The 23,865-nt window shown below is 59.0% G+C and overlaps 1 protein-coding gene across 1 annotated transcript; it reads left to right on the plus strand.

The window, feature by feature from the left end:
* The first annotated feature begins 474 nt into the window (after positions 1 to 474).
* On the plus strand, positions 475 to 22,282 carry ZDHHC18 (zDHHC palmitoyltransferase 18). Its single transcript, XM_075552863.1, has 8 exons — positions 475 to 773; positions 4,306 to 4,466; positions 16,405 to 16,554; positions 17,788 to 17,925; positions 18,024 to 18,072; positions 18,538 to 18,640; positions 19,821 to 19,933; positions 20,596 to 22,282. The coding sequence occupies exons 1-8, from the start codon at positions 475 to 477 to the stop codon at positions 20,711 to 20,713; spliced, it is 1,131 nt and encodes a 376-aa protein (XP_075408978.1). The 3' UTR covers positions 20,714 to 22,282.
* The last annotated feature ends 1,583 nt before the right edge of the window (positions 22,283 to 23,865 follow it).

Consider the following 23,865-nt stretch of genomic DNA (forward strand, 5'->3'; position numbering starts at 1 on the left):
GTGTACAGCTCCCAGGCACTTTCAACTTCGGGGCAATAGGTCTGAGCGCCCTGGATTTCAAAGCCGGGGTGCCCTTCCCCCCACCACGCCAAGAAGCCGCCCTGGAATTACAGATTGCCAGAGGCAGTTCACCGAAGGAATCTCAGCGCCGGGCACGGCGCCTGGCACACCGCGGATGCCCAACGAATGGTGATTGCAGAGGGCGGGAGCGCGCCGGCCGGGCCTGGCAGACGCCCGCGGGCGGGGCGGAGCCGGGCGGTGGGCGCCCAGGGGCGCCATGCCGGGCCCGGGCGGAGGGGGCGCTGCGGCGGGAGGCCGGGCTCGGCGGCGGGCGGCGGGCGGGGCCGCGGCGGGGCCGCCCCCAGCGAGCGAGCGAGCGAGCGCCGTGCGCCGCCGCCGCCTGCACTCCGCTGCTCGCCGGCTCCCGGAGCGGCGGGCGGCCCCGGGGCGCGGAGCCGAGGCGCGGCCAGCTGCATGAAGGACTGCGAGTACCAGCAGATCAGCCCCGGGGCCGCCCCGCCGCCCGCCGCGCCCCCCGGCCCGGGCCCCGGCCCCGGCGCCCCCGCGCCCGCCGCCCCCGGCCCGGCGCGCTGGAGCAGCAGCGGCAGCGGCAGCGGGAGCCTGGGCCGCCGCCCTCGGCGCAAGTGGGAGGTGTTCCCGGGCCGCAACCGCTTCTACTGCGGCGGCCGCCTGATGCTGGCGGGCCACGGCGGCGTCTTCGCACTCACGCTGCTGCTCATCCTCACCACCACCGTCCTCTTCTTCGTCTTCGAGTGAGTGAGTGCCCGGCCCCGGGCCGCCCGCCACCTGCTCCGCGCGCCGGCCGCACCCTCTCGGCCCGGGCCTCGCTGGCTCCGTCCACCCCGGCCCCGGCCCCGGCCCCTCGTCCTCCGGCGCCCTCGCCGGCGCCCACCCTCCCTGGCACCCTGTCTCTGCTTGCCCCTGCCAAGAACACTGCCCTGTGCCGGCATGGCCCTCTCAGCTGTCTCCAGGCCTCCCGCGCCCTCGGGCCGCTGCTATCCTCGTCTCCATCTCCGGGCAGCTCCTAAACCGCTCTCTGGGCCTTGGGCGGTGTGGATGCTCGCTGTGAGGCCCGCGCATCTTCCTTCCCTGTTCCTGCCGGCCTCCTCCGTCAGACCCTCCCCGCTGCCAGCTTGCCCCCTTCCCTCCTCAAACCGCCCCTTCTCCACGTCTCACCTCTCTGTCCCACCATCTCCCCAGACAGCTCCACGCCCGCGCCCACCTGCAGCCCTCCAGCCTGCCTTTCCTACTCCTGCCGGGCCCCAGGCAGGGACAGTGGTTCTCGTCCAGCGTGCTTTCATGTGACCGGTGGCGCTTGTCCCCAGCGGCCCAGGACTGGCCCGTTTGTGGGCCAGAATCTCAGTGTATGGATGGAGGAATGGATTTGATATTCTAGCAGGGTCACCACTGAGGGGAGTGTCAAAAGTTCGGAAGGACATTCCAGACTCTTTATTCCATTCTTCCACGAACTTTCTGAAGGCCCCTTGTGTTAGAATTTTTCCACCCCTTCCTGCCGCAGGCGTAAGTCATGGGGTCCCTGATTCCTTATACACACGCCTGCCCCAGTTGGATGAACTCCAGTCTTCCCTCCCTTGTTCTCCCCATCCTTGTGATGTCTTCCTTAATTAGAGCTCCCTGTGGTCCAGAATCTCATCCTGCAAGCAGACAGCCTGGTACCCATCCCAGCTCCACCCCTCCCTGACATAGTGGCTTCTCGGGGGTTGTTGGGGGGCAGCTCATCTTTACTTCGCAGATAAACCTCATTTGTAGATGGGACTTAGAATAGCACCCCCTCCCTAGGCTGCATGAGGTCTTGCATGTAAAGCCCTCAGCCTGAATGCTGGCTGTTGGGAACCAGGGAGCACGTCCCAAGGTCAGGGGGCCCCAAGGGCAGGTAGCAGAAGTAAGGTTGCCACCAAGACACCAGCTCCCAAGTGCTGTTTGCCAGATTGGGGATCCTCGACCTGCAGTTTCCCCTTGAACTCTGGTGTGGACTTCCCGTGAACCAGCTTTGCCCTCTCACCTGGACGTTGCCCTTCCTCTGGGAGCCAGGGCCAGATAACAGGACAAGCAGCAGGTTGGGGAATTCCAGCCCCCAGCAGAGTCCCTGGGCTGGGTTTCAGATTCACTTCGGCTGCCGCCCACCGAGGGGTTGGAGTGCCTTACCCAGTACCCCACTCTGGGTAGGGAGGTACAGGGCTGCAGTCAGGAAGTAGCTCTTTCTGTGGTCGGAGCCCCATGAGCCTGCAGTGTGGGACTTGGTCAGCTCTGGAGCAGGGCCTTTTGGGCTGAGTGGGCGTCTTTGCTGGTGACGGGTTTCTTCCTGGAGAGGAGGGAGAAAGCCCGACTTGGTTCTGGGAGAGCTGGCAGCCACCTGGCCTTGGTCTCCGGTCTTTCCCACCTGGGCCTGGGGCCTGGGGAGGGTTTGGGTCAAATGTGCTCACCTGGGGCTGGCTCCCCTGGAACTGGGCCGGAGTGAACCCTCAGTAGAAGCTGGTAAGAGCGGAGAGGCATGCGTTCACACACCCCCACTGCTGGGGGAAAGGTGGAGGTGGCCGTCTGCGCCGGGAATGGCTTGGCTTTGCTGCCTGATGGCTTACCCCGCGGGCCTGTTAGCATCTGCCAGACTTCAGTTCCAAGTCAGACCAAATTCCCCTCCCTCCATAAGAGCCTGACCCTGCTCTGTCCGCCCTGTAGCCCCTGCTCCTCCCAGTCCCTGCAGCGACACTTCATCAGCTCCTCAGAGCCTTTGCTCTGCTTGGCATGCCCTTCCCTAAGTAACCCCATAGGCGAGCAAACCTGCCTCTCACTGATCCTTCTACCCAGATTTATTGTGTTCTGAAGGGCTGGGCACCAACTGACCGCCTGTGTGTATACTTGTTAGTTTCCTGCCCTTCTCCATGAGAGCAGGACTTTGGTCGGTTCACAGCTGCTTCGAGAACGGGCCTGGCATGTAGTAGGTCCCCAGGAACCTAGAGCCTAGCCCGTTGGGAGCCTTTGGCCTAGCAGTCTGCTCCTCAGGGTAGGTGTCCTGGGAGGCCAGAGCTGCAGTTGGTGAAGGTTCCAGAAGGAGTGCTGGGTGCCCCCAGGGCCCTCCACTGGGGGTGCTGGCTTGCTCCCTGAAGCGCCAGGATCCGAGGCTGACTCTGGCCTCCTAGCTAGCCACCCGCTCCCTCCTCCTGGTGCCCCCCAGCTCGGCTGGGAAGGCAGTACAGGTCCAGGTGTCAGACTTGGCACAGCCCCCCACTTGGGCACTCCTGAGCCGTGTGACCTCAGGCAGGCGATGTAAGCTCTCGGAGCTCGTGTCTTAGAGGGCTGTGGTAGGGATTTGATGGTGAGTGTTTGGCATAATAGGTGGCACGTAATAACGGGTCTGTACTCTAGATAGGATTAATATTGCTGTATCAGGGCAGGTGGCAATTATTTTTTTGCCCCATGGCACTAGGAAAAGACTGCATTCATTCACTTAATAATCACGCAGTGGGCATCTCCTTGGTAAGCGTGCTGAGCATGTGTTGGTGTGACATAGGAGCAAGACTGCCCAGGCAGTCCCTGCAGAGGAGCCCTGCTGTGCAGGGGAGACAGCCAGGCATCCACAGACAGGCTAGTCCTTGAAGTTGATCATGGATTCCGTGCTGGGAAGTCTGCCTGAGGCTGGAAGGGCATTCCAGGGACAAAACGCTAGCCCTGCTCCAGACACCGGCCTGAGGGTGAGGCAGGCCCTGGGCAGGCTCCGGTGGTGGGATGGAGCGGCAGGTGCCTTTGGTAAGGTTGGGTCATGGTGAGGCCTGACTTGGAATGGGATGAGGTGCACTGGAAGGTGGGCAGCAGGGACATGGCCGGAGCTGGCTGTGGTTTCTTGATGGATGGGGGAGTGGCAGCAGAGAGACCTGGTTGATGCACGCCATCACCCAGCCATGGCTCTCCCAGAGGGTTGTGGGACTTCTAGAAAGTGCCAGCCTAAGATGCAGAAGGAGGCGTGCGAGCTCTGTGGCATGCAGCCTGCCTGGGAGGAGATGGAGCCTTCAGCAGACAGGCTGCTCTCCAGACCTGCCTGGGGAACATCAGGCCTTGGGTGACATGCTGAGTCATACTGGTGCCACCTTCTCCCTTTTCCTGGGCTCACCCTACCCCTTCTTCAGATTTCAGCCCAGACATTATCTCCTGCAGTGAGCCATTCTGGGCGGTCCCTCTGCCTCTTGCTCCCCAGTTGCTGGCCTGTAGCTTGTGCCCCAGTGAGCTCTTAAAGTGTCTGCTGACCCGTCTTCCCCTCTCTCATTCTAGCTGCCCCTTCCTGGCTAGCCAATTGACTCTCGCCATCCCTATCATCGCCGCCATCCTCTTCTTCTTCGTCATGAGCTGCCTGCTGCGGACGAGTTTCACCGATCCTGGGATCCTGCCCCGGGCCACCGTCTGTGAGGCCGCCGCCCTGGAGAAGCAGATCGGTGAGGCCCCTGCCCAGCTTCTCCAGCTGGGAGGCAGCCAGATTCTTCTCTTCCCAGCTGTGCTGGGAGCGCGGGTCCAGCCCTGAGCGGCTGACATGCGGAGTGGGCTTGAGAGGGCTGTGTAGTGGAGGGCACCGGGAGCCCTGCCCGCGGGCCGAGATGAAGATGGCAGTGGCGGAGTGCTGGCGTGGCTCCCACGGTCACCAAGGGCAGCTGCCCAGCAGGTTTGCTTGACGGTGATCTTTGTGGAGGGAGCTGAATGCTAGGGCTCGTCTCCTGCAGAGCCCCAGTTGGGTTCGTGTAGACGCCATGCTGCTTCTTTTCCCGGGAGGGAGGTAAACCATCTAAGCTAAGGGGCAAGCTGGCTGAGACCCAGGCAGCCTGAGTAGAGCCCCTGTCCATCGCCATTTCCAGTCCACTCCTCCCCTGTGTGGGCCCCTGCTGTGCACCTGCATGTCCCGAGGTCTCCAAGAGGTAGCACTTGGCAGGCGCCCTGAGTGATGCCCTGGGCCTGGTACGAGGGGGCTTCAAAAAATTCACGGGACAAGCCCTGTCTTGCTTCATTGTGTGCCTTGAGTGGGGACCAGGCGGCCAGCGTGGTCTCCAGGTGACCCTGGGCTCCTCCCCGGCGGTGGGGTGGCTCTCCGGCGGCGGGGTGGGCTCAGGGCCTGGCCTTCCTCTTTGCTTGCTCCACCTAGCTCCTTCCTGCTGAGAAGCACCGTGGGGGTGTGCACACCGTGGGGGTTTCCGGCCTGCAGCTGGCTCCTTCCCCTAATGGGGTGACTGTCAGGCAGCCTTTTAAACAGCTGCCCGAGGAGACCTGGGAGGTGTAAATGTCAGAGTCCTGCTGCATGCACACAGGAAGTCGGCTCACAGATTCTCCGAGCTCGGCAGGCGGGAGGCAGAGGGCGCGGGCTGCTCTCTGACTCAGCCTCTGCCTCGCCCTGGCCCTGGCCTTCGCTGGCCATATCCCCTTCTCCAAGAAGCTTCCTTTTCCTACACCGGTGGCTTTCTTGGCCTCCCAGGTTCTGATCTTGAGGGTCCCACGGTCTGGCCTGCCTGGCACCATCGGGTCAGGGCTAATGAGGAGGCAGGATTATTGTCCAGCTCAGCCCTGCTGGAGGCCTGGCTGCCTGTCACCCTCTGGCCACCTATAAGCTGTGTGGGCGATGGCAGTACTAATCCCTGCGCTTGCGGGAGCTTGACTGAGCCCAGGCGCAGTCCACCCTGGCAGGGGAGCTTGACTGAGCCCATGTGTGGTCCACCCTGGCACGGGGGGCTTGACTGAGCCCATGTGTGGTCCACCCTGGCAGGGGGGGCTTGACTGAGCCCATGTGTGGTCCACCCTGGCAGGGAGCTTGACTGAGCCCATGTGCGGTCCACCCTGGCATGGGAGCTTGACTGAGCCCATGTGCGGTCCACCCTGGCATGGGAGCTTGACTGAGCCCATGTGTGGTCCACCCTGGCAGGGAGCTTGACTGAGCCCATGCACAGTCCACCCTGGCACGGGGGGCTTGACTGAGCCCATGTGTGGTCCACCTTGGCATGGGGGGCTTGACTGAGCCCATGTGTGGTCCACCCTGGCAGGGAGCTTGACTGAGCCCATGTGTGGTCCACCCTGGCATGGGGGGCTTGACTGAGCCCATGTGTGGTCCACCCTGGCAGGGAGCTTGACTGAGCCCATGTGTGGTCCACCCTGGCAGGGGAGCTTGACTGAGCCCATGTGCGGTCCACCCTGGCATGGGAGCTTGACTGAGCCCATGTGTGGTCCACCCTGGCAGGGAGCTTGACTGAGCCCATGCACAGTCCACCCTGGCACGGGGGGCTTGACTGAGCCCATGTGTGGTCCACCTTGGCATGGGGGGCTTGACTGAGCCCATGTGTGGTCCACCCTGGCAGGGAGCTTGACTGAGCCCATGTGTGGTCCACCCTGGCATGGGGGGCTTGACTGAGCCCATGTGTGGTCCACCCTGGCAGGGAGCTTGACTGAGCCCATGTGTGGTCCACCCTGGCAGGGGAGCTTGACTGAGCCCATGTGTGGTCCACCCTGGCAGGGAGCTTGACTGAGCCCATGTGTGGTCCACCCTGGCATGGGGGGCTTGACTGAGCCCATGTGTGGTCCACTGTGGCTAGGGGAGCTTGACTGAGCCCATGTGTGGTCCACCCTGGCAGGGGAGCTTGACTGAGCCCATGTGTGGTCCACCCTGGCAGGGAGCTTGACTGTGCCCATGTGTGGTCCACCCTGGCAGGGGAGCTTGATTGAGCCCATGTGTGGTCCACTGTGGCTAGGGGAGCTTGACTGAGCCCATGTGTGGTCCACCCTGGCAGGGGAGCTTGACTGAGCCCATGTGTGGTCCACTGTGGCTAGGGGAGCTTGACTGAGCCCATGTGTGGTCCACCCTGGCAGGGGAGCTTGATTGAGCCCATGTGTGGTCCACTGTGGCTAGGGGAGCTTGACTGAGCCCATGTGTGGTCCACCCTGGCAGGGGAGCTTGATTGAGCCCATGTGTGGTCCACCCTGGCAGGGAGCTTGACTGAGCCCATGCACAGTCCACCCTGGCACGGGGGGCTTGACTGAGCCCATGTGTGGTCCACCTTGGCATGGGGGGCTTGACTGAGCCCATGTGTGGTCCACCCTGGCAGGGAGCTTGACTGAGCCCATGTGTGGTCCACCCTGGCATGGGGGGCTTGACTGAGCCCATGTGTGGTCCACCCTGGCAGGGAGCTTGACTGAGCCCATGTGTGGTCCACCCTGGCAGGGGAGCTTGACTGAGCCCATGTGTGGTCCACCCTGGCAGGGAGCTTGACTGAGCCCATGTGTGGTCCACCCTGGCATGGGGGGCTTGACTGAGCCCATGTGTGGTCCACTGTGGCTAGGGGAGCTTGACTGAGCCCATGTGTGGTCCACCCTGGCAGGGGAGCTTGACTGAGCCCATGTGTGGTCCACCCTGGCAGGGAGCTTGACTGTGCCCATGTGTGGTCCACCCTGGCAGGGGAGCTTGATTGAGCCCATGTGTGGTCCACTGTGGCTAGGGGAGCTTGACTGAGCCCATGTGTGGTCCACCCTGGCAGGGGAGCTTGACTGAGCCCATGTGTGGTCCACTGTGGCTAGGGGAGCTTGACTGAGCCCATGTGTGGTCCACCCTGGCAGGGGAGCTTGATTGAGCCCATGTGTGGTCCACTGTGGCTAGGGGAGCTTGACTGAGCCCATGTGTGGTCCACCCTGGCAGGGGAGCTTGATTGAGCCCATGTGTGGTCCACTGTGGCTAGGGGAGATTGACTGAGCCCATGTGTGGTCCACCCTGGCAGGGAGCTTGACTGAGCCCATGTGTGGTCCACCCTGGCATGGGGGGCTTGACTGAGCCCATGTGTGGTCCACCCTGGCAGGGAGCTTGACTGAGCCCATGTGTGGTCCACCCTGGCAGGGGAGCTTGACTGAGCCCATGTGTGGTCCACCCTGGCAGGGGAGGCTGGGAGTAGTTGGAGATAAGGTGGGAAGGATCATCCTGGGCAGGACTCCTCATCCTCATCATATGGAAGGTGGGAAACTATTTCTTTTCTGGCCATGACATTAAGCAACACGTACGGAATCATGTGGCAAAAGTTACTCCCTTTTCGCTCCTCCTGCAGTCCTCAAAGACAGTGTGTTTGTTTTGGGGGCTACGCTGTAGTTGGCTGTGTCTAGATGACAGTCACCCAGGAGTTGTGGGCCGTGGGGCGGAACGCTCTGTTGGCTACAGAGTCCAAGCCCTTTGGGTGACTCCTCAAAAGTAGGAGATGGGAACATTGCCTCCTCGAAGCTTCCTGTCTGGTGGGAGATGATGGAGACATCCGAACCCAGAGACAGACTCACTGTCTTTGAGTCATGAAGAACGGCTCCTGTGGGTTTCTGAGACACATACAAGCCATTCGAAGAGCAGACAGACACGTCTTTCTCCCAAGGAGTGGCTGATGGGCTCAAACTGCGGTCCTTGTGTTAGCAACTCACTGTGTGACCACTACGCCCCCAGGACAGCTACCTACTGACCGTGTGGAGGACAGACACAGGGGTTGCCTCTTCCCCTTGTACACAGGCTACACCAACCATCCTGCCTGCCTCCAGAATGGCCCCTAGATTCTTGTCCTCCTGAAGCTTGCTGCTTGGGGCAGCTCTGCCTCCTCCTCGCCTGGACTCCCTTGGGCCTCTGCTGACCAGTCCCTGCAGCCTGGTCTCCCCTTTGGCCAAAGGCCAGATGTGGCCCGGCCTCTATGGCTCAGACTTGAGCATCAGTCACTTCAGTGTGCTTGGGAAGGAACGCTGGCATCACCCTTGTCAGGAGACGCCTGGACCACCTGCTCTGCCTAGAAGGTAACCCTAAGAACAGAAGCATCACAATGCCTCCGAGCGCTGGGGGAGGGGGGGTACAGTTCCCCGCGGAAAGGAGTCGCTTGTCATTCAGGGAACGACTGCGGGGGACTTGCTCTCTGGTTGAGTCAGAGGATTGCAGGAGGATTGAAAAGGGAATAATGTTTGCCACGTGATGCCATGTTGCTTAATGTCGTGGTCAGGAAACAAACTGTTCCCCACCCTCCACAGGCCTGCCCACCCAGTGAGGAGTCCTGCCCAGCACAATTCACCCCAACTCATCTCTGACCCCTCCCAACCTCCTCTAGCCGCTCGCTGCCCACAGCCCCCACGGCTGTCGCTCTGCCTCTCACAGACTGTCCCCTACGCGTCTTAGGGAGCCTGGCAGCCCCTCCCCTCTGATCCCGCCGAGTGGTGGCTTCTGCAGTTCTGCCCCAGCCCACGTAACCAGATTGATTCAGCCTCATGTGTGTCACAGTAGAACTGGGCTCCGCCGTGGTTTCCATGGCTGGTTTTTGGGAAGTAGTTTGCCAGGCCTTTCTTCTGAGGTTCTTCTGGGTAGACTGGGCCCTCTCCACCCTTTTGCATAGCAGCCAAATGCATGAACAGTTTGGAGCCCCCAACCTCACGTGTCCCCTCCTCCAGTATCCTCCAGGAGCTAACGTGTCATACGCTCACAGTAACCACGAGTTGACGAGCTGTGGACACTTGTTGTTACCCATTTTAGAAGTTAGGAAACAGACTCAGGGAAGTCGAGTCGCTTCCTCAAAGTCACAAAGCTAACCAGTGGCCTGACTGAATCAGGTTTCAAAATCAGACCCGGCTCTCCCCAGAGACGTCTTCCCTCACTGCCCACTTCTCCTCCCACTCCATCCTCAGGCTGAGCCCTTCCGGGTTCCGCCCATCCAGCATGGAGCCTGGTGGGTGTCCGGGGCTCCGGCAACCTCTGGCATGACAGGAATGGCCAGGTGCAGATGGCAGTGACCTGGTGCTAACAGCCTGGGCACACACGGTGGCTGGCCCTGGGCTCATCCCCAATCTCGGGGCCCTGTGAGAGACCAAAACCTTGCAGCTGTTTCCTCCCTAGCTGACCACAGTGGGAGGGCAGAAGGAAGCCAGGGCCCAGCAGAGGGGCCGGAGATCACGGGCCTGCCTTCATGAAGCTGGCTCTGTAAGCATGGCCAGCCCAGGGGCTTAAGTGACCACCCCAGCTAGTCAGGCTATGGGGGCACCAGGCCTTTGCGTCCATTCCAACTCTTTAGGGGCATGGGAGCACAGAGTCAGCCTCCATCGGGGTTCCAGTACTGTAAATATGTATGCATGACAGCAGACAGCCTCGCTGTTCTCCTCTGGAATGCCTGATGGAGCTGAACCGCAGGCCGTGAGGTTAGCAGCCCAATGGACAGACGTATTCTGGGTGCTAGTAAACTGCCAGGAGGATGGGGGTGAGGTGGCTGAGGCCGAGTCCCGGGCTGTGATTGGTTAGCACAGTCTGCCCTGCGAGTACGGGAGCTGAGGCAGCTGGCTGACACCACGCCCACCCCAGCCCCTACGTAGGCTGGAGGACCCTACAATGGGGGTTTTGAGCCAGCGTCTCCGTGGCATCTTCACTCCTGTGTGGCCCCTTCCTCTTGACCTTTCCCAGCCAGGCAGTCTGAGGAAGTGGGGTGTACAGAGAAAGCACTTCCTCTTTCTCTCAGAGGTCAGCGAAGAGGAACCCAGATTGCCGGAGGCCAGCACCTGCCGGCGGGAGGCCCCTCCCCAGCCAGGGGGGCCTGTGAGGGTCCAGTGGGACTCCCTTCTCTCCAGGCACCAGAGGGTGAGGGGTTGTGTTTCGAAGTTTGTTTGAAATAGAGCCTTTCACAGAAATAGCAATCAAGGCTACTGTTGGTTAAGCTCTAGTCAGTGCGAGACCATTTGCTGAACCCACCCAGTGAATTCTTCCCTGCTCCTCCCAGGGACCCTGTGAGGTGGATTTCATCATGCCTCATTTTCTTTCTGCGGCAGCTGAAGTGAACTGACTTGACTGGCACCACTTGGTTAATAAGTCATAACGCTGCCCACAGTCATACCCACATCCTGTCTGGCGCCATAGCTCCTACCCAGGTCCTGGGGAGGCAGAGTGAGCAGGGGTGCCCGGTGGGGCAGCGTTAGGATTTGGTTTGGAATGGCATCAACAGCTTTGGAAAGAGCCTGCTGGAGTGTCCCAGGGGGCACTGTGTGTCAGGCCTGGTGGCTCTCCTGAGTCTGGTGTTGACCACCCTCACCGCGTGTCAGTCACACCGTCTGAGGTTGGAATGTCGTACCCATCAACATTTCTCAGGGAGGTGAAGGGACCAAGAATCGAGCAGCTGCTAATATGCCCTCCCGAGAGCCGGTTCCTTTACACACGCAGTTTCTTTCTTTAGAGCCCTGTAAGGGGTGGTTCCTCCCCTGTTTCTACAGATGAAACAACAGGCTCAGAGAGCGGACGTACCTTCCCCACAGCACTGGCTCATCCATGGAAGGGTTGAGATTTGAACCTCAGGCCTGCCTGAGTCCAAAGCATTTCTCTCCTGGGGCCCTGCTGCAGAATTCCTTGTTCATATGTCCAGAACTGCCTGCTTATCACACTGCCTCTGTTCTTAAGGACAGTCTCCTTGGAGAGAGGGGGACACACACATGAAAGGCCCAGCCAAGCACTGAGCAGCAAGAACCCAGTGAGGCTGCTGGAGGGGTCAGAGAACCCTCAGGCATCCAGGCGGGGCTTGGGCAGAGGCAGAAGACTGGCCCCAGGGACTGGTGGGAGAAGACAGAGAAGTGAGATTGGGCCCCAATTATGGGGAGGCCTAAATATCAGGACAAGAAGTTCGTCCTCACGGTGATTTTTAGGGGAGGCTAGTGAGGGCTTGCAGCCTTGAGTCTGGATTATAACTCAGTGCAAAGCAAACAGACATCCTCACACCTGGACCAGTGGAAAGGGAGAGCAGGCCCAGGTGGTCCAGGATTTTGTCTTGCTGTGGTCCACAATCAGTGCTCACGGAAGCCGCAGTCAGGAGACCAAAAGACATGTTGCATTGGGCACATCCGCTGCACAGACCTCTTTAGAGTATTGAGGAGCACGGGTGTTACTTTGAGGACTAAGGTGCGCCTGACCCAAGCCATGGCATTTTCTTTTACATTTTTATTGCCACCTAATCCACATGTCATACAATTTGATAGTCCAATCGTTCCATCATATCAAGAAGAAATATACAAGCATTGCCACAATCTATTTTAGAACATCCCTGCCCCCCTCCGAGCCATGGTATTTTCAGTTGCCTCACATGCATGTGAAAGGTGGACACTGACTAAGAAAGACCGAAGAAAAATCGACACATGTGGACGATGGTGGTGTCGAGGGCTCTTGGGAGCACCAGGGACGGCAAAAGGACCGCAGATCTGCCTGGGAAGATGCGCAGCCAGAACACTCCTTAGAGACCAGGACAGCAGGGCTTTGTCACGTGCACTTTGGGCGTGTTATGAGGGAGACCAGGGCCCAGGGACGCTCCCCTGCTTGGAACAGCCCTCAGGAGGTGGGTTTACACAGTGGCTGTACCGGGGCTCAGACATAACAATTGGGAGGACGGCGCAGGATCCGGTAGTGTTTGTTCCGCTGTGTGCAGGGTAGCTTATGAGTTGCCCCTAACAACCATGACAATAGTTTTGAGCTAGGAAGTGACTCCTGTGGGGTGTGTGAGGTGGGCAGTGTGGTGATACGGTCCTGGGCTGGCCGGGCTCTGGGAGTGGAATGTGAAGGAAGAACCTGATCAGATCTGGCAACTGGCCGGGCAGAGTCGTGGGATGGATGGGGAAGGGCTCCTGGTTCTGCCACCCCCACCCCCACCCCGGCTGCGTGACCTTGAGTAAATCCCTCTCTGGGCCTCTGCTTTCTTGTTTGTAAATGGGAGTGTGGAACCGATCAAGTCCGAGGAGGGCATGTGCGACCGTGCCATGTGTCGGGACTATGTGACCTGCTCTCTGAGGTTTCCCCAGCGCCCAGAGTGTGGGATCACCAGAAAGAAGGAACCCCACGCAAGAATTAAACGGGTTTTGTTTTTTGCTTTTTAAAAACAGCGTTTTTGACATATAATTCATGTTGTAAAACCGTTTAATTGTGAATTGGGTGGTGGCTTCCAGAAAAGATGATCAGTTTTACATCCAACGATTTCCACACCTTCTGTCTCATCTCATCCCGTTCAGTCCCTTCAGCGCACACGCCAGCACGTACCCCGCTTCCTCCCTGTGCTTCCTGTTTCCACCCCACCTCCTTCCCGAACCCTTCTGAACTCTGACCTTGGGTGGTTCCTGCCCTTCCGATCTGATTCTAAGGTGTGCTTGACTCGAAGTTTGATAAGTCTTTGGAAGTGTGGGTCCCCACATTCTGCTTCTGAGCTACTGTATCCTTGGGCACGTCACAAGCTCTCTGAGCAGGTTCCCATGACTGTAAAATGGAGATGCTGGTGATAAGACAAACAGGACGAATTGAATGGCTGGGTGATCCAGGTGGGGTGGTCATCTCCTGGAACACCAAGGTCACAAGGACAGTGCTCTCTCTCCAGCCTGCTCTGCTGAGTAGTGGCTGCGACCCTAAAGGCGCAGGAGCTGCCGTCGAACTCCCCATTGGAGAGAAAGAGGAGTGAGGAAAACCGAAAGGCAGGGAAACCGCCCGTCCAGTGGGCTCCGGGGCCGTGCCAGCATCGGTTTCTGCAACGCTGAGTTGGCGCCCGGCTGCCACCACCAGCTGCCCTACAAGGATCCCCTTCGAAAGCCGCGGACAGAGGAGAGACAGTGGAACGGGTCTCAGAATCGTAAAAAGAGACAAGACTTACTGGGACCCCCAAGACCATTGTCCTCGGTCACCCCTCCATCTGAAACCGAGGGCACCCTCCTGTTAGAATGAGCAGCTGTTTGAGATCCAAAGGGCAGTATTTACCCCAGAAAGGATCTCAGAGGATTAGGAAAGATGGAGGATCTTCCACCTAGTTCACAGTGAAAAGGTGTTTGTTTGTTTGTTTGGTTTGAATTTAATGAATTCCGTGAGCTCGTGTGTGCAGAGTGCTGAGCACAGTCGGCACTCTGTGAAGGGTTTGCTTTTCTGCATCCCCTCTCTTATTTCTCGGTGTTCTTCCTTCTCAATTAGTGACATGGTTAGGCTACAGAGGCCGGCCGTTATGTGAAAATCTACATGATGCAAAAATGGGGGATGACCTCATCAGATCACAAAAGAGAGGATGGCTCCTTCATTAGATAACTGTCAAAGTATTCCCTGACGTAACTGGGAGCCATGACTCACCCAAGTTGACAGGTAACCTTACCTATTACAGCCAGTGCTACTCTAATACCGTGGCGTTTCTTTTTTTTAGTTTTTTTTTTAATTTTAACAATTTATTGGGGCTGATACAATTCTTTTCACAGTTCATACATATACATACATCAATTGTATAAAGCACATCTGTACAGTCTTTGCCCTAATCATTTTTTTCTCTTTTCTTCTTTTACATTTTATTAGGGACTCAAACAACTCTTACCACAATCCATACATATACATACATCAATTGTATAAAGCACATCCATACATTCCCTGCCCCAATCATTCTCAAGGCATTTGTACCGTGGCGTTTCTTACTGCCAGACAGACATCCTCCACGTACAAAATGTTGGTGTCTTTTTTATTATTGTCATAAAAATACGAGACATGGGAGCTGATAGCAATGGTGACTGTATAACCCCTCTTGAGGGGAACGGATAACAGAATTGCAGGTGATCAGATACATTGGATGGTGTAAGATATGACAAACAATACAAGATATATGATATAATAAAGATTCCCTGGGGGGCGGGTAGGGTGGGGAATGGAGGGATACAAGGAAGCTGATATCAAAGAGTTCAAGAAGAAAGAAAATGATTTGGAACTGATGGCAGCAATTGTACATGATGCTTCATCTGATTGAATGATGGACTGTTATAATATCTGTAAGAGCTTCTAATAAAATGATAAAGAAAGAATCCAGGAAACACCTCACAATATGCGTGAACCTGGGAAAAACGAGAGACGTCGGCGAGTTGGTAAGGGGGGAGTAGGTGTGATTCCATGAGCTCATTGTAACGACACACACTTCCGAAGCATCTTCCTATGCGGGTCACATTCATGAACCCCTGTAGTCCTTACAACGGCCCCATGAGGCGGGTCCCTGTTTCCGTGATTGAGGAAGCCGAGGCGCAGAGAAGTTAGTGATTTGCTGGGTCACACATCTCACAAATGGTATCCGGGAAAGCCGCCCAGTAGGAGGGGAGCCTGTGCACCATTCTCCTATCATCCCCGTTTCACAGACAGAACACCGAGGCTGAGACGTCTGTCTGTCCGCCATATGGAATTGCATTTTGTATCTGGTGTGAGGCAGGGATGCAGAGTGCTTTCCTGTATGCATAGCCAGTGGACCCACCAACATTTATTGGAAAAGACCACCCGTCTGCCCGGAAGAGGCCCTTGTTGTGAGCCCTGTGATCTTGTCTGTGTGGATCTGTTTGGGAGTCTCTCTTCTTTCCATTGGCCAATGTCTCCCTCCACCTTCCCACCAACATCATGCTGGCCCAAGTGCTGTCGCTGGAGCAGTCAGTGCTCTGGATATCTGCTATGGAAACGCTCCAGTGTTCTTCTCCAAGAGCAGCTTGACTGGTCTTCCGTGTTTCCATATAAAGTTTAGGATGACTCTGTCAGTTTCCATAAGAAAGTCTGCTGGATTTTTGATCGAGACTGTTGAAACTGCAGATTAATTTAGAAAGAAGAAATTTCTGTACAATATTAAGGGAAAGCTGAATAGAATTGGAATTCCTAAGGAGTGAACACACCTAAAGTCAACAGTTGTATCTTGTTTTACTCCCCCTCCGTGTGTGTGTGTGTGTGTGTATATATTTGACTTGCTCTTAGTCTAGACATCAGACACACTCTTCCCTAAGCACTTCAGCAAGTAGCTTCAGAATATAATCTCTAGCCCCAATTCCATTGCCCTCCCTGGGAAATTCATATTTCCCTAATTTTAGGCTCCAGCCAGGTTTCCCCATCTGCCGTCTAAATATCGTTTGTTGCTCCATGATTCCTTCTGTTTTCCTTGAGGTGCTGTGTGGCTTTTGCTTGTTAGGTCTCCAGAATGTCAGCAGATGAGTCCCCCTCTCGTCACTGAGTGAGATTGACTTGGTGTGGACGGCCATGCAGGGGCCTTGTAGGTGGTCCCACCTTCTGGATTTGTCTGATTGCCCCTTGATAGTGTTCCGTGCTTTGTTCCTTTGTCCCCTGAGCCTCTTGTAAGCCGGAACTCGGCTCCTTCTGACTCCAATAAACCTCAGTACTCCTTCCTGCGCCTGCCTTCTCTGCCAGCCCATCTCAGAGGATGAGCAGGTTGGCAAAGCCAGCACAGCACCGGGCAGAGTGGCAGCTCAGCACGTGGTAGCACTCCTCACTGTTTGCCTCTGCTTAGGCCGGTGCTGGCTCCCCAGAAATTGGCTCTCCTGGCTCCGCAACTGGGGCTCCTGCTGGGTTGGAACATTCCCCATCCCTCTCTCTCCTCACTGCAGACAATACAGGCAGCTCCACCTACCGGCCACCCCCTCGGACCCGGGAAGTGATGATCAACGGGCAGATGGTGAAGCTGAAGTACTGCTTCACCTGCAAGATGTTCCGGCCACCGCGGACCTCACACTGCAGTGTCTGCGACAACTGTGTGGGTGAGTGGGAGCCAGCAGGTGGGGCTGCCGGGTTGATCGGCATCTCTGAGAAAGACCAAATCCTGGGGAGGAGTTGTGGAGGGGGAGGGGGGCGGCTGAAGTGTCAGAGGTGGGACAGGAAGTCCCACAGCAGCTGTGCAGGGTCTGCATCTGGCCAGAGGTGTGCTGGCCTTGGCCTGGGGCTGTGGGCGGTTCTGAACCCCTTCTCCCAGGTCTCAGCCTGGTCCCCAATAGACCCATGTTTCTAGGAACTAGGGGCTGGAACAGCCATCTTCCAGATCAGTCTAGGCTGAGAAGAGAAGGTTTTGCCGCGGCACACCCCCCCCCCCCGCCCACACACACACACACAGATGGATCGCCAGGTGTGGGAGGGACAAGAATCCGGGAGGCTCAGCGTGAAGCTGGAGAGGTGGCAAGAATGTGACCAGGGTTGGGATCTAGGCTCCTGTCCCACGGCTTGCAGCAGTTGCTGGGGAACCAGAGTCTGTCTGGTCCCCTCTCCGTGTCCTCCAGAGGCGACGTGGCTCTGAAGGGGACTGCAGGTGGGCCCCGGGGAGCGTGCCCTATGAGAAATACCGTGTGCGTAGACGGGTGAGCTATGCCACTGTTGACTGTGCAGGGCTCCCAGGGCAGTGAGCTCAGCGCGCCCGGAGCCAGAGCGGCAGGGAACACCCCATGACAGCAGGCCGGGGAGCCGGTGACTCAGGGGCCCCACCCACCCCGGAGGGCCTGAGTCCTGCAATGGGCTGGTGACGGCCATCCCCACGGGGCACTCTGCCCGGCAGTCTGGGTGTGCACCCACTCCCTGCCCCCACGGTCACGGCACTGCCGTGAGCTCAGCCCGCCGACCGAGCCTGGCTCAGCTCCTCCCGACCCTGCTCAGAGCGCAGGACTTGGGTCCTCGGCTGTTGGTGTGTAGCCAGGGGTAGGTGCTTTCTGTGAGTCTTTTCTGTACTGGCCACCTCCTCTGTGATAAGTCCTTGTATCAACCCACTGCTGCCCAGGCAAGAGAGGCGGGTGACAGGGGCCCCCAGCCCGCCGGGGGGGAGACGGTCTTCAGGAAGTGGCAGAGACCTGAGGAGCCTGGGAGACACGGAGGCCAGGGGCCAGAGCAGGGTGTGTCTGAGGAACCGAGAGCTGGCCGGTGGGGAGTGGAGGCCTGCGAGCACCTGCACTGGCTGTGGGCCGGTGGACAGACAGACAGACACGAAGCCCGCCCCTTGTCCCTTGCAGAACGGTTTGACCATCACTGCCCCTGGGTGGGCAACTGTGTCGGGAGACGGAACTACCGCTTCTTCTATGCGTTCATTCTCTCTCTCTCCTTCCTGACGGCCTTCATCTTCGCCTGCGTGGTCACCCACCTGACATTGCGTGAGTAAGCGGAGGGAGGAGGGCCGGAGGAGCAGGGGCGGCCCTGCCACAGGGTGTGGCCCCCCCCTGAGCTGTGCCTGCCCTTTCTTCCTCCCCAGGCTCTCAGGGAAGCAACTTCCTCTCCACTCTGAAGGACACACCAGCGAGATATCCTTTGCTGGCTGGTGGGAACCTGAGGCCCCGTCACTGCGGCAGGTTCCCACGGGGGTCGGTGCCAATCACGTGTTTGTCCCCGGAGCCCAACGCACCTGCTGCTTCTGTTCCCAGTGCCCCATGCTGGGGGAGCCAGTCCCTGTCTCTGGGCGCGGGTGTGGGGAGCCAGGCTTGGAAGCAAGCGTGCCCCTTGAAGCCCCACCAAGCTTCGTAGGCCGTGTCATGCCTGTGATTGTTGCCCCCTGTCCCCCTGCCACACAGCGCACGGTCTCCTCGCCCTCTCCAGGATGGCGCCCATCACTCTCCGTGGGTTCAGGCAGTGAGCCTGCTGAACACTAGTGACTGAGCCCCAGGAAGGGTGGGGCAGATTCTGTCTGGGAAGAGGCTCCCTAGGAGGCTAGGTGAGAAAGGCCACCCTGCCTGCTCTGAACCCCGCATGTTGGCCCTTGACTAGTTCACTGTGCTGGAGCTGGTGATCTGCTTCTTCTCCATCTGGTCCATTGTGGGCCTCTCAGGGTTTCACACTTACCTTGTCGCCTCCAACCTGACAACCAACGAAGATGTGAGTGAGCCTCCTGGGGAGGGTCCTCAGGGTGGCAGGGCTGAGGGAGCCTGCAGCCCCCGGGGCATCCAGGCCCAGGGACTGCTGGGGGAACCCAGGCGGAGGTGGGGGGGATGGGACAGCTAGCTGATCCTTCCCGGCTCACCCTCCTGGGACTCCCATGGGCCTCCATCCCTGGTCACGGGTGCCCAAGGCTCCTGGCTGCTTCTCTCCACACCCCCACCAGGGGCAGCAGCCCACAGCTACTTGTCCAGAGTGTTTCTCATCCCCGTCTGCTCCCTGGGTGGGCAACATGCCCACCGAGGCCGAGAGAACAGCTGAGCTGCTTCCTCCTTTGATGTTTGAGTGGCTGGCCCCAGGCAGCGGCTGAGCCAGAGCTGACCATGTGGTACCCTCACAGAGGTCACAGCCGTGGCTCCTCTGTGCTTGGCCACGCCGCACTGCAGCCAGCAGAGATGCGACTGTCCTCAGACGCCCTCAGAGGACCTGTAGTGCCAGGAGCCACCCATCAGTGAGCACCTACTGTGTGCTCAGCCCTGGGCACCATGGCCGCCTCCCAAGCCATCAGGGCATCTCTTCCAGGGGTCGTCATCGGGCAGAAAGCGTAGTTTGACCATCTGCCCCTCCTGGGAAACCTCACACAGGTGACCATGCGTCCTGTTCTCCGGGGAGGATGACTCAGAGTAGGAGTGACGTCAGTCAGCATCTCCCAGCGTGCTCTGCTGGCTGCTCTGTCGGATGTTACTAGGGAGTACCCACCAAAGGCACTGGGTTCAGGCTGGCACTGGCCCTTTCCTGCAGAGCTCAGTGCTGTGGGAGCTGAGTACTCAGGTGAGGGCCGGCAGAGCCTCACTGAGTGCGCTCCCACACAACTGTGAGTGTTTTGCCCGCACTTTGTAAATGGGGAGTGAGATTCACAGTGATGGTCTGTCGGGTCATACAGCAGACAGGTCAGCTGGGGCCCTGTGCCCATGTACCACCCTCCCTCTCAGGTACTGGCCAGGGGGAGGGTAGAATCCCCCCAAGTGTGCTCTGTCTTCTTTCCTAGTTAGGGGTGCCTCCATCTTCCCCAGTCATCACAGAATGGCCCTGGCTCAGGCTGTCCCCTCTGGAGTCCGGATGCCTTCCTAAGGCAGGGAAGGGCTGAGAGACCTGAGCCAGGCCTCCTCCCTGCTTGCAGATCAAAGGCTCTTGGTCCAGCAAGAGGGGCGGCGAGGCCTCCATCAACCCCTACAGCCATAAGAGTGTGGTCACCAACTGCTGTGCTGTGCTCTGCGGCCCCCTACCTCCCAGGTAAGCATGGAGGCCACAGCGGCTGCTGCAAGGTGGTGGTGGTGGGGGGCACTGGGAGGAGGCCAGGTGTCCCAGAGCAGACTTCTCCCCACACTCGGACAGTCCTCTGCGCAGTGCGTACAGGGCATTTGTCAGGTACGAGAGTTTTGTGGAGATCTGTCATCTGTCACAGCGCGTTGGTGTTCGTTGTAGAAAAAGCTGAACACGAGATACTTAGATCTTATATTGAATCCTGTCCGCCAAGGATGACCACGGGAACTTTGTTCACACCAGGCGCCAGTGACGCGGGCCTGGCACAGCACTGCAGGACGACACCAGGGGGAGCCCAAGGGACAGGACAGACCAACCCAAGCTTGCCTTCCCCCACTCCCCAGCTCCCCTGGCGGCCTGGGAGAAACAGTACTGTCTTGAGGCCCTGGACGCCCTTCACCCTTGCTTTAGACAGAGGGCCAGTCCGAATTTCTTGTGGCTGAAAGCCAAGGGGGGCCTTCTGGAAGAGCAGGGTCTTGAGCCCCCGCTGAGAACTGCCCCCACCCTCCCTCAGCCTTCCTGGGGCCGGGGCTTCCTTTAGATGGGAGTTGGGCCTTCTGCCACCCCTGGGCTGCCCTTCTGGTGCCTGGGTTGGCAGAGTCTTGATGTGCCCCCTGCTTTGTGTCTGGAAGCCTGATCGACCGGAGGGGATTTGTGCAGGCCGACGCCGTGTTGCCCTCGCCCGTCAGAAGTGAAGAGCCGGCCTGCGGAGCCAAGCCCGATGCCAGCATGGTAGGAGGCCATCCTTGAAGGGGGCTCCGTACTTGCCACCCGCTGGCCTGCCTGCCCTTCCACACTCACCTGCTGCCTGCCCTGTACACCTGCTGGGACCCTCCCTATTCCATCCCAGGGAAGCCGAGCCGCCAGACTCCAGTCTTTTCGTATTTATTTCCTACCCCTGCGTGGCTTCCCAGACTGTCCCATGGCTGGACCTCTGCTCCCAAACCCAGGTCTCCGCGCCTCGGGCCCCAGACCACCCCTACCACCCCCAGGTGATCCGTGGCAGGAATGATGGGAAGCAAGGGGACCCGGCCTTGTCTGGGTCCTGTGGGAGGGACACAAAGGCGCCCTCTGAGAGGGGCCGCCGGCCCTATGAGTGGCTCGGTGTGGGGCTCCTCATTTTTGTCATGATCTGTCTTGTTTCCAATGGCCTTCGCCAGGAAGAGCAAGAAGGCCCAGCAGGGAAGGGAGGAGGCAGTGTGGGAACCCATCAGCCAGCCGGGCACCCAAAGCCTCTGCTCCTTCAAAGCTCGCAGAACATTCGGGAGGGGACCCCTGTCCCACCCCTCCTGCCTGGGGGCCGGGCATGGGAGGGGCCTCTCCCAGGGACCCTGGCCCACTGCAGCTCACTCCCAAGTCAGGTCTGGGGGTGAGCAGGTTGTACCCTGCTGGCAATACTTGAAACGGGTGTATTAATGCTGGGTATTTTGCACAATTTTATAGACCTCTTTTCTATGTTGCGTTTTTTAAATGGGAAGGAAAAAAACAAAGTCAGCGCGTTGCTGTCTGGGTGAAGGTTCTCCGCAGGCGGGTCAGTCCGTCCCAGTGAGTGCCCACAGGAGCCGGGCCGTGAGTGAGCGTGTGTGCTTCTGTTTGCTGCGTGAGAGTGGCTGCCCCCCGCTTCCCCTAGGATGCTCCCCTTCCCTGTCCTGCCCCCAAGCGTCCGTCTGCAGTGGGGAGGGGAGCATGTCGCTGGGTCACTGGAGACTCCAGGGCTCTCCTGGGGCTGAGGCCCCCACTCCCCCAGCACTGCAGACAACCCGCAGCAGGGACTCTGCCGCCACCCAGCCCCCAGGTTAGACTTCCAGCTCGGACCTGCCCAGACTGGCTGCAGCAGGGTGTGGTGGGTGGAGTGATGGCAGTATGGGGAGTGGCTGTCATCCTAGAAGCCACAGGGCCCCTCCCAGCTCTGAAGATGGGGTCCCGGTGGGGGCTGGGGGCCAGCCAGAGAAGAGGAAGGAAGGAGTGGGGTCCGCCCGTTCAGGATGTCCCTTCTGGGCCTGGAGCTGTGATGTCTTATCAAAATAGACAGAGAATTGGCCCCTCCTTTGCCGTGCAAGTGGGTGAGACCGGTGGGAAGTGACATAAGCAGGCCCCCAGATGGTGGCCTTCCTTTCCCCCAGGAGCTGGGAGTCACAGGCAGAGCTGGGAAGGGGCGGCCTGGGGACTCTTTCTGGGGTGAACAGCTTGGCCCCAGCCTGCAGTGGTCTGGAAGGTGGGGGAGGGGTGGCTAAGGAGGAGTGCCCACCCACCTGCCTTTTATTTAAACCAGTATTCTTTGTTTCTTGCCTGTAATAAATTTTTGTTTCTAAGAGTTGATTTGGTTTCGTTTGGTGTTTGTTTTTCTTTGGCTGAGGTTGTGGCTGGCAACCCTCTGCACTTTCTGCCCAAAGCAAGGGTCTTTGCTGGGATGCGGGCAGCCCGTGGCCGTGACCAGGGCTCTCCTCCCCTGAGCGGGTAGAGGGGAGAAGGCTGCAGCCCACCCCGTGGCCCTGAGACCAGGTCATCCTGTTCTTTGTTCACCCCTTGACCTTCCCGTCTCAGGGGAAGAGACCCCCAAACTCTTCGCTCTGCTCTGTCCCCTCCTGAGTCCCAGCTACTGGGCCCAGCTTTAAAAAAAAAAAGGACAAAGGACGGTGAGACCATAGATCCAGTTGGAAAACCAGAGCCCCTAGCAATCCTCCACCAGCTGGGTGGCGGGGCCCGTGTGGATGCCTCGCGACAGTGGCCCACCTCTCTGGTATCTTCCTCAGGAGGACACCTGTCAGGACTTTGCCATCTCCTGCACAGCCTGAGGGGAGCTAACAGGCCTCTTTGCAGAGGGTTAGCTGGTAAGACCGTATCTCCCCGTTGGCCAGCCCTGCCGCGCCCCCACCCACCATCTCATTCCTCCTCATCGCATGCCGGTCAGCCCCATGGAGCTCACTCAGCTGTCTGGTGCGTGGTGCAGTGTGCGTGCTGGCAGTGGTAGGGCCCCTAGGATCCCCCGACACAGGAGGATGGAGGGGGCAGGCAAGGCCAAGAGCCCAGCCAGCCCCTTTCTGGTCTGCAGAGGTGCTCTCCGTGTGCAGCAGGAGGGGAAGGAAGGGTGAGGCGGAGGCTTGGGTGCTGCCCTGGTGGCATCCTGGTGTACCTGGGCCCTTGGTCACTAACACTGTTAAGTCCTGGCTTCCTGTCCCTGCTGAGCTTTCTCTGACCTGCCCACTTCCTCGCCTGCTCTGCTGCCTCAGCCCCGGCCCCAAGGGAGAGGCAGGGATGGCGTCAGCACCTGTCCCCACAGGCCACCTCTAACCCTCTCTCTTCTCCTCTTGTGCTGTCCTGCCGGGGACCTCCAGTGTGTGCGGGGGCTTAAGGACCTCCTGAGGACCACTGCGCTCTGCCTCTCCAGGAGCGGCCTGGGGGGAGCCAGGCGCCAGCAACCTCCACCTGCCTAGCCTGTGGCCTGTCTGCCACCGTCTGTGCCTACAGGGTCTGCGCCCGAGCCCAGCCCACATATGTGCTTTCTAGGGCTCCTCCCCCAAGGGGCAGGAGCTGGCCTCTTGGCCCCCACCCCACTCCATGCTGGACGGAGGACAGACAGCCATCCATCGGCAGCATCTGTCCCCTCCTGGGGCACAGCGGCATCATGCTTTGCAGACACCCTCCCTTCCCGAGCCCCTTCCCCAGATTGGACCGGGATCAAGACTCTAGGAATCTTGTCTTACAGCTTTCCCAGACACCCCCCCCCCCCACCTACCAAAGCAGGCATAGCTTTAATCGAGCCAAGCAAGTTTCTTCAGGAGCCCGCTGGGGGGTGGGGTGTGACGCTGCTGAACAGGTCTGGCGACTGTTGGAAGCACGGCTGGCTTGTCCCTGTTCCCACAGCCCCTCCACCCCCACCCCCCAGGAGTAGGGAGGCTGCT

This window comes from Tenrec ecaudatus, chromosome 1 (assembly GCF_050624435.1).
Source record: "Tenrec ecaudatus isolate mTenEca1 chromosome 1, mTenEca1.hap1, whole genome shotgun sequence".
NCBI classification, from domain to species: domain Eukaryota; kingdom Metazoa; phylum Chordata; class Mammalia; order Afrosoricida; family Tenrecidae; genus Tenrec; species Tenrec ecaudatus.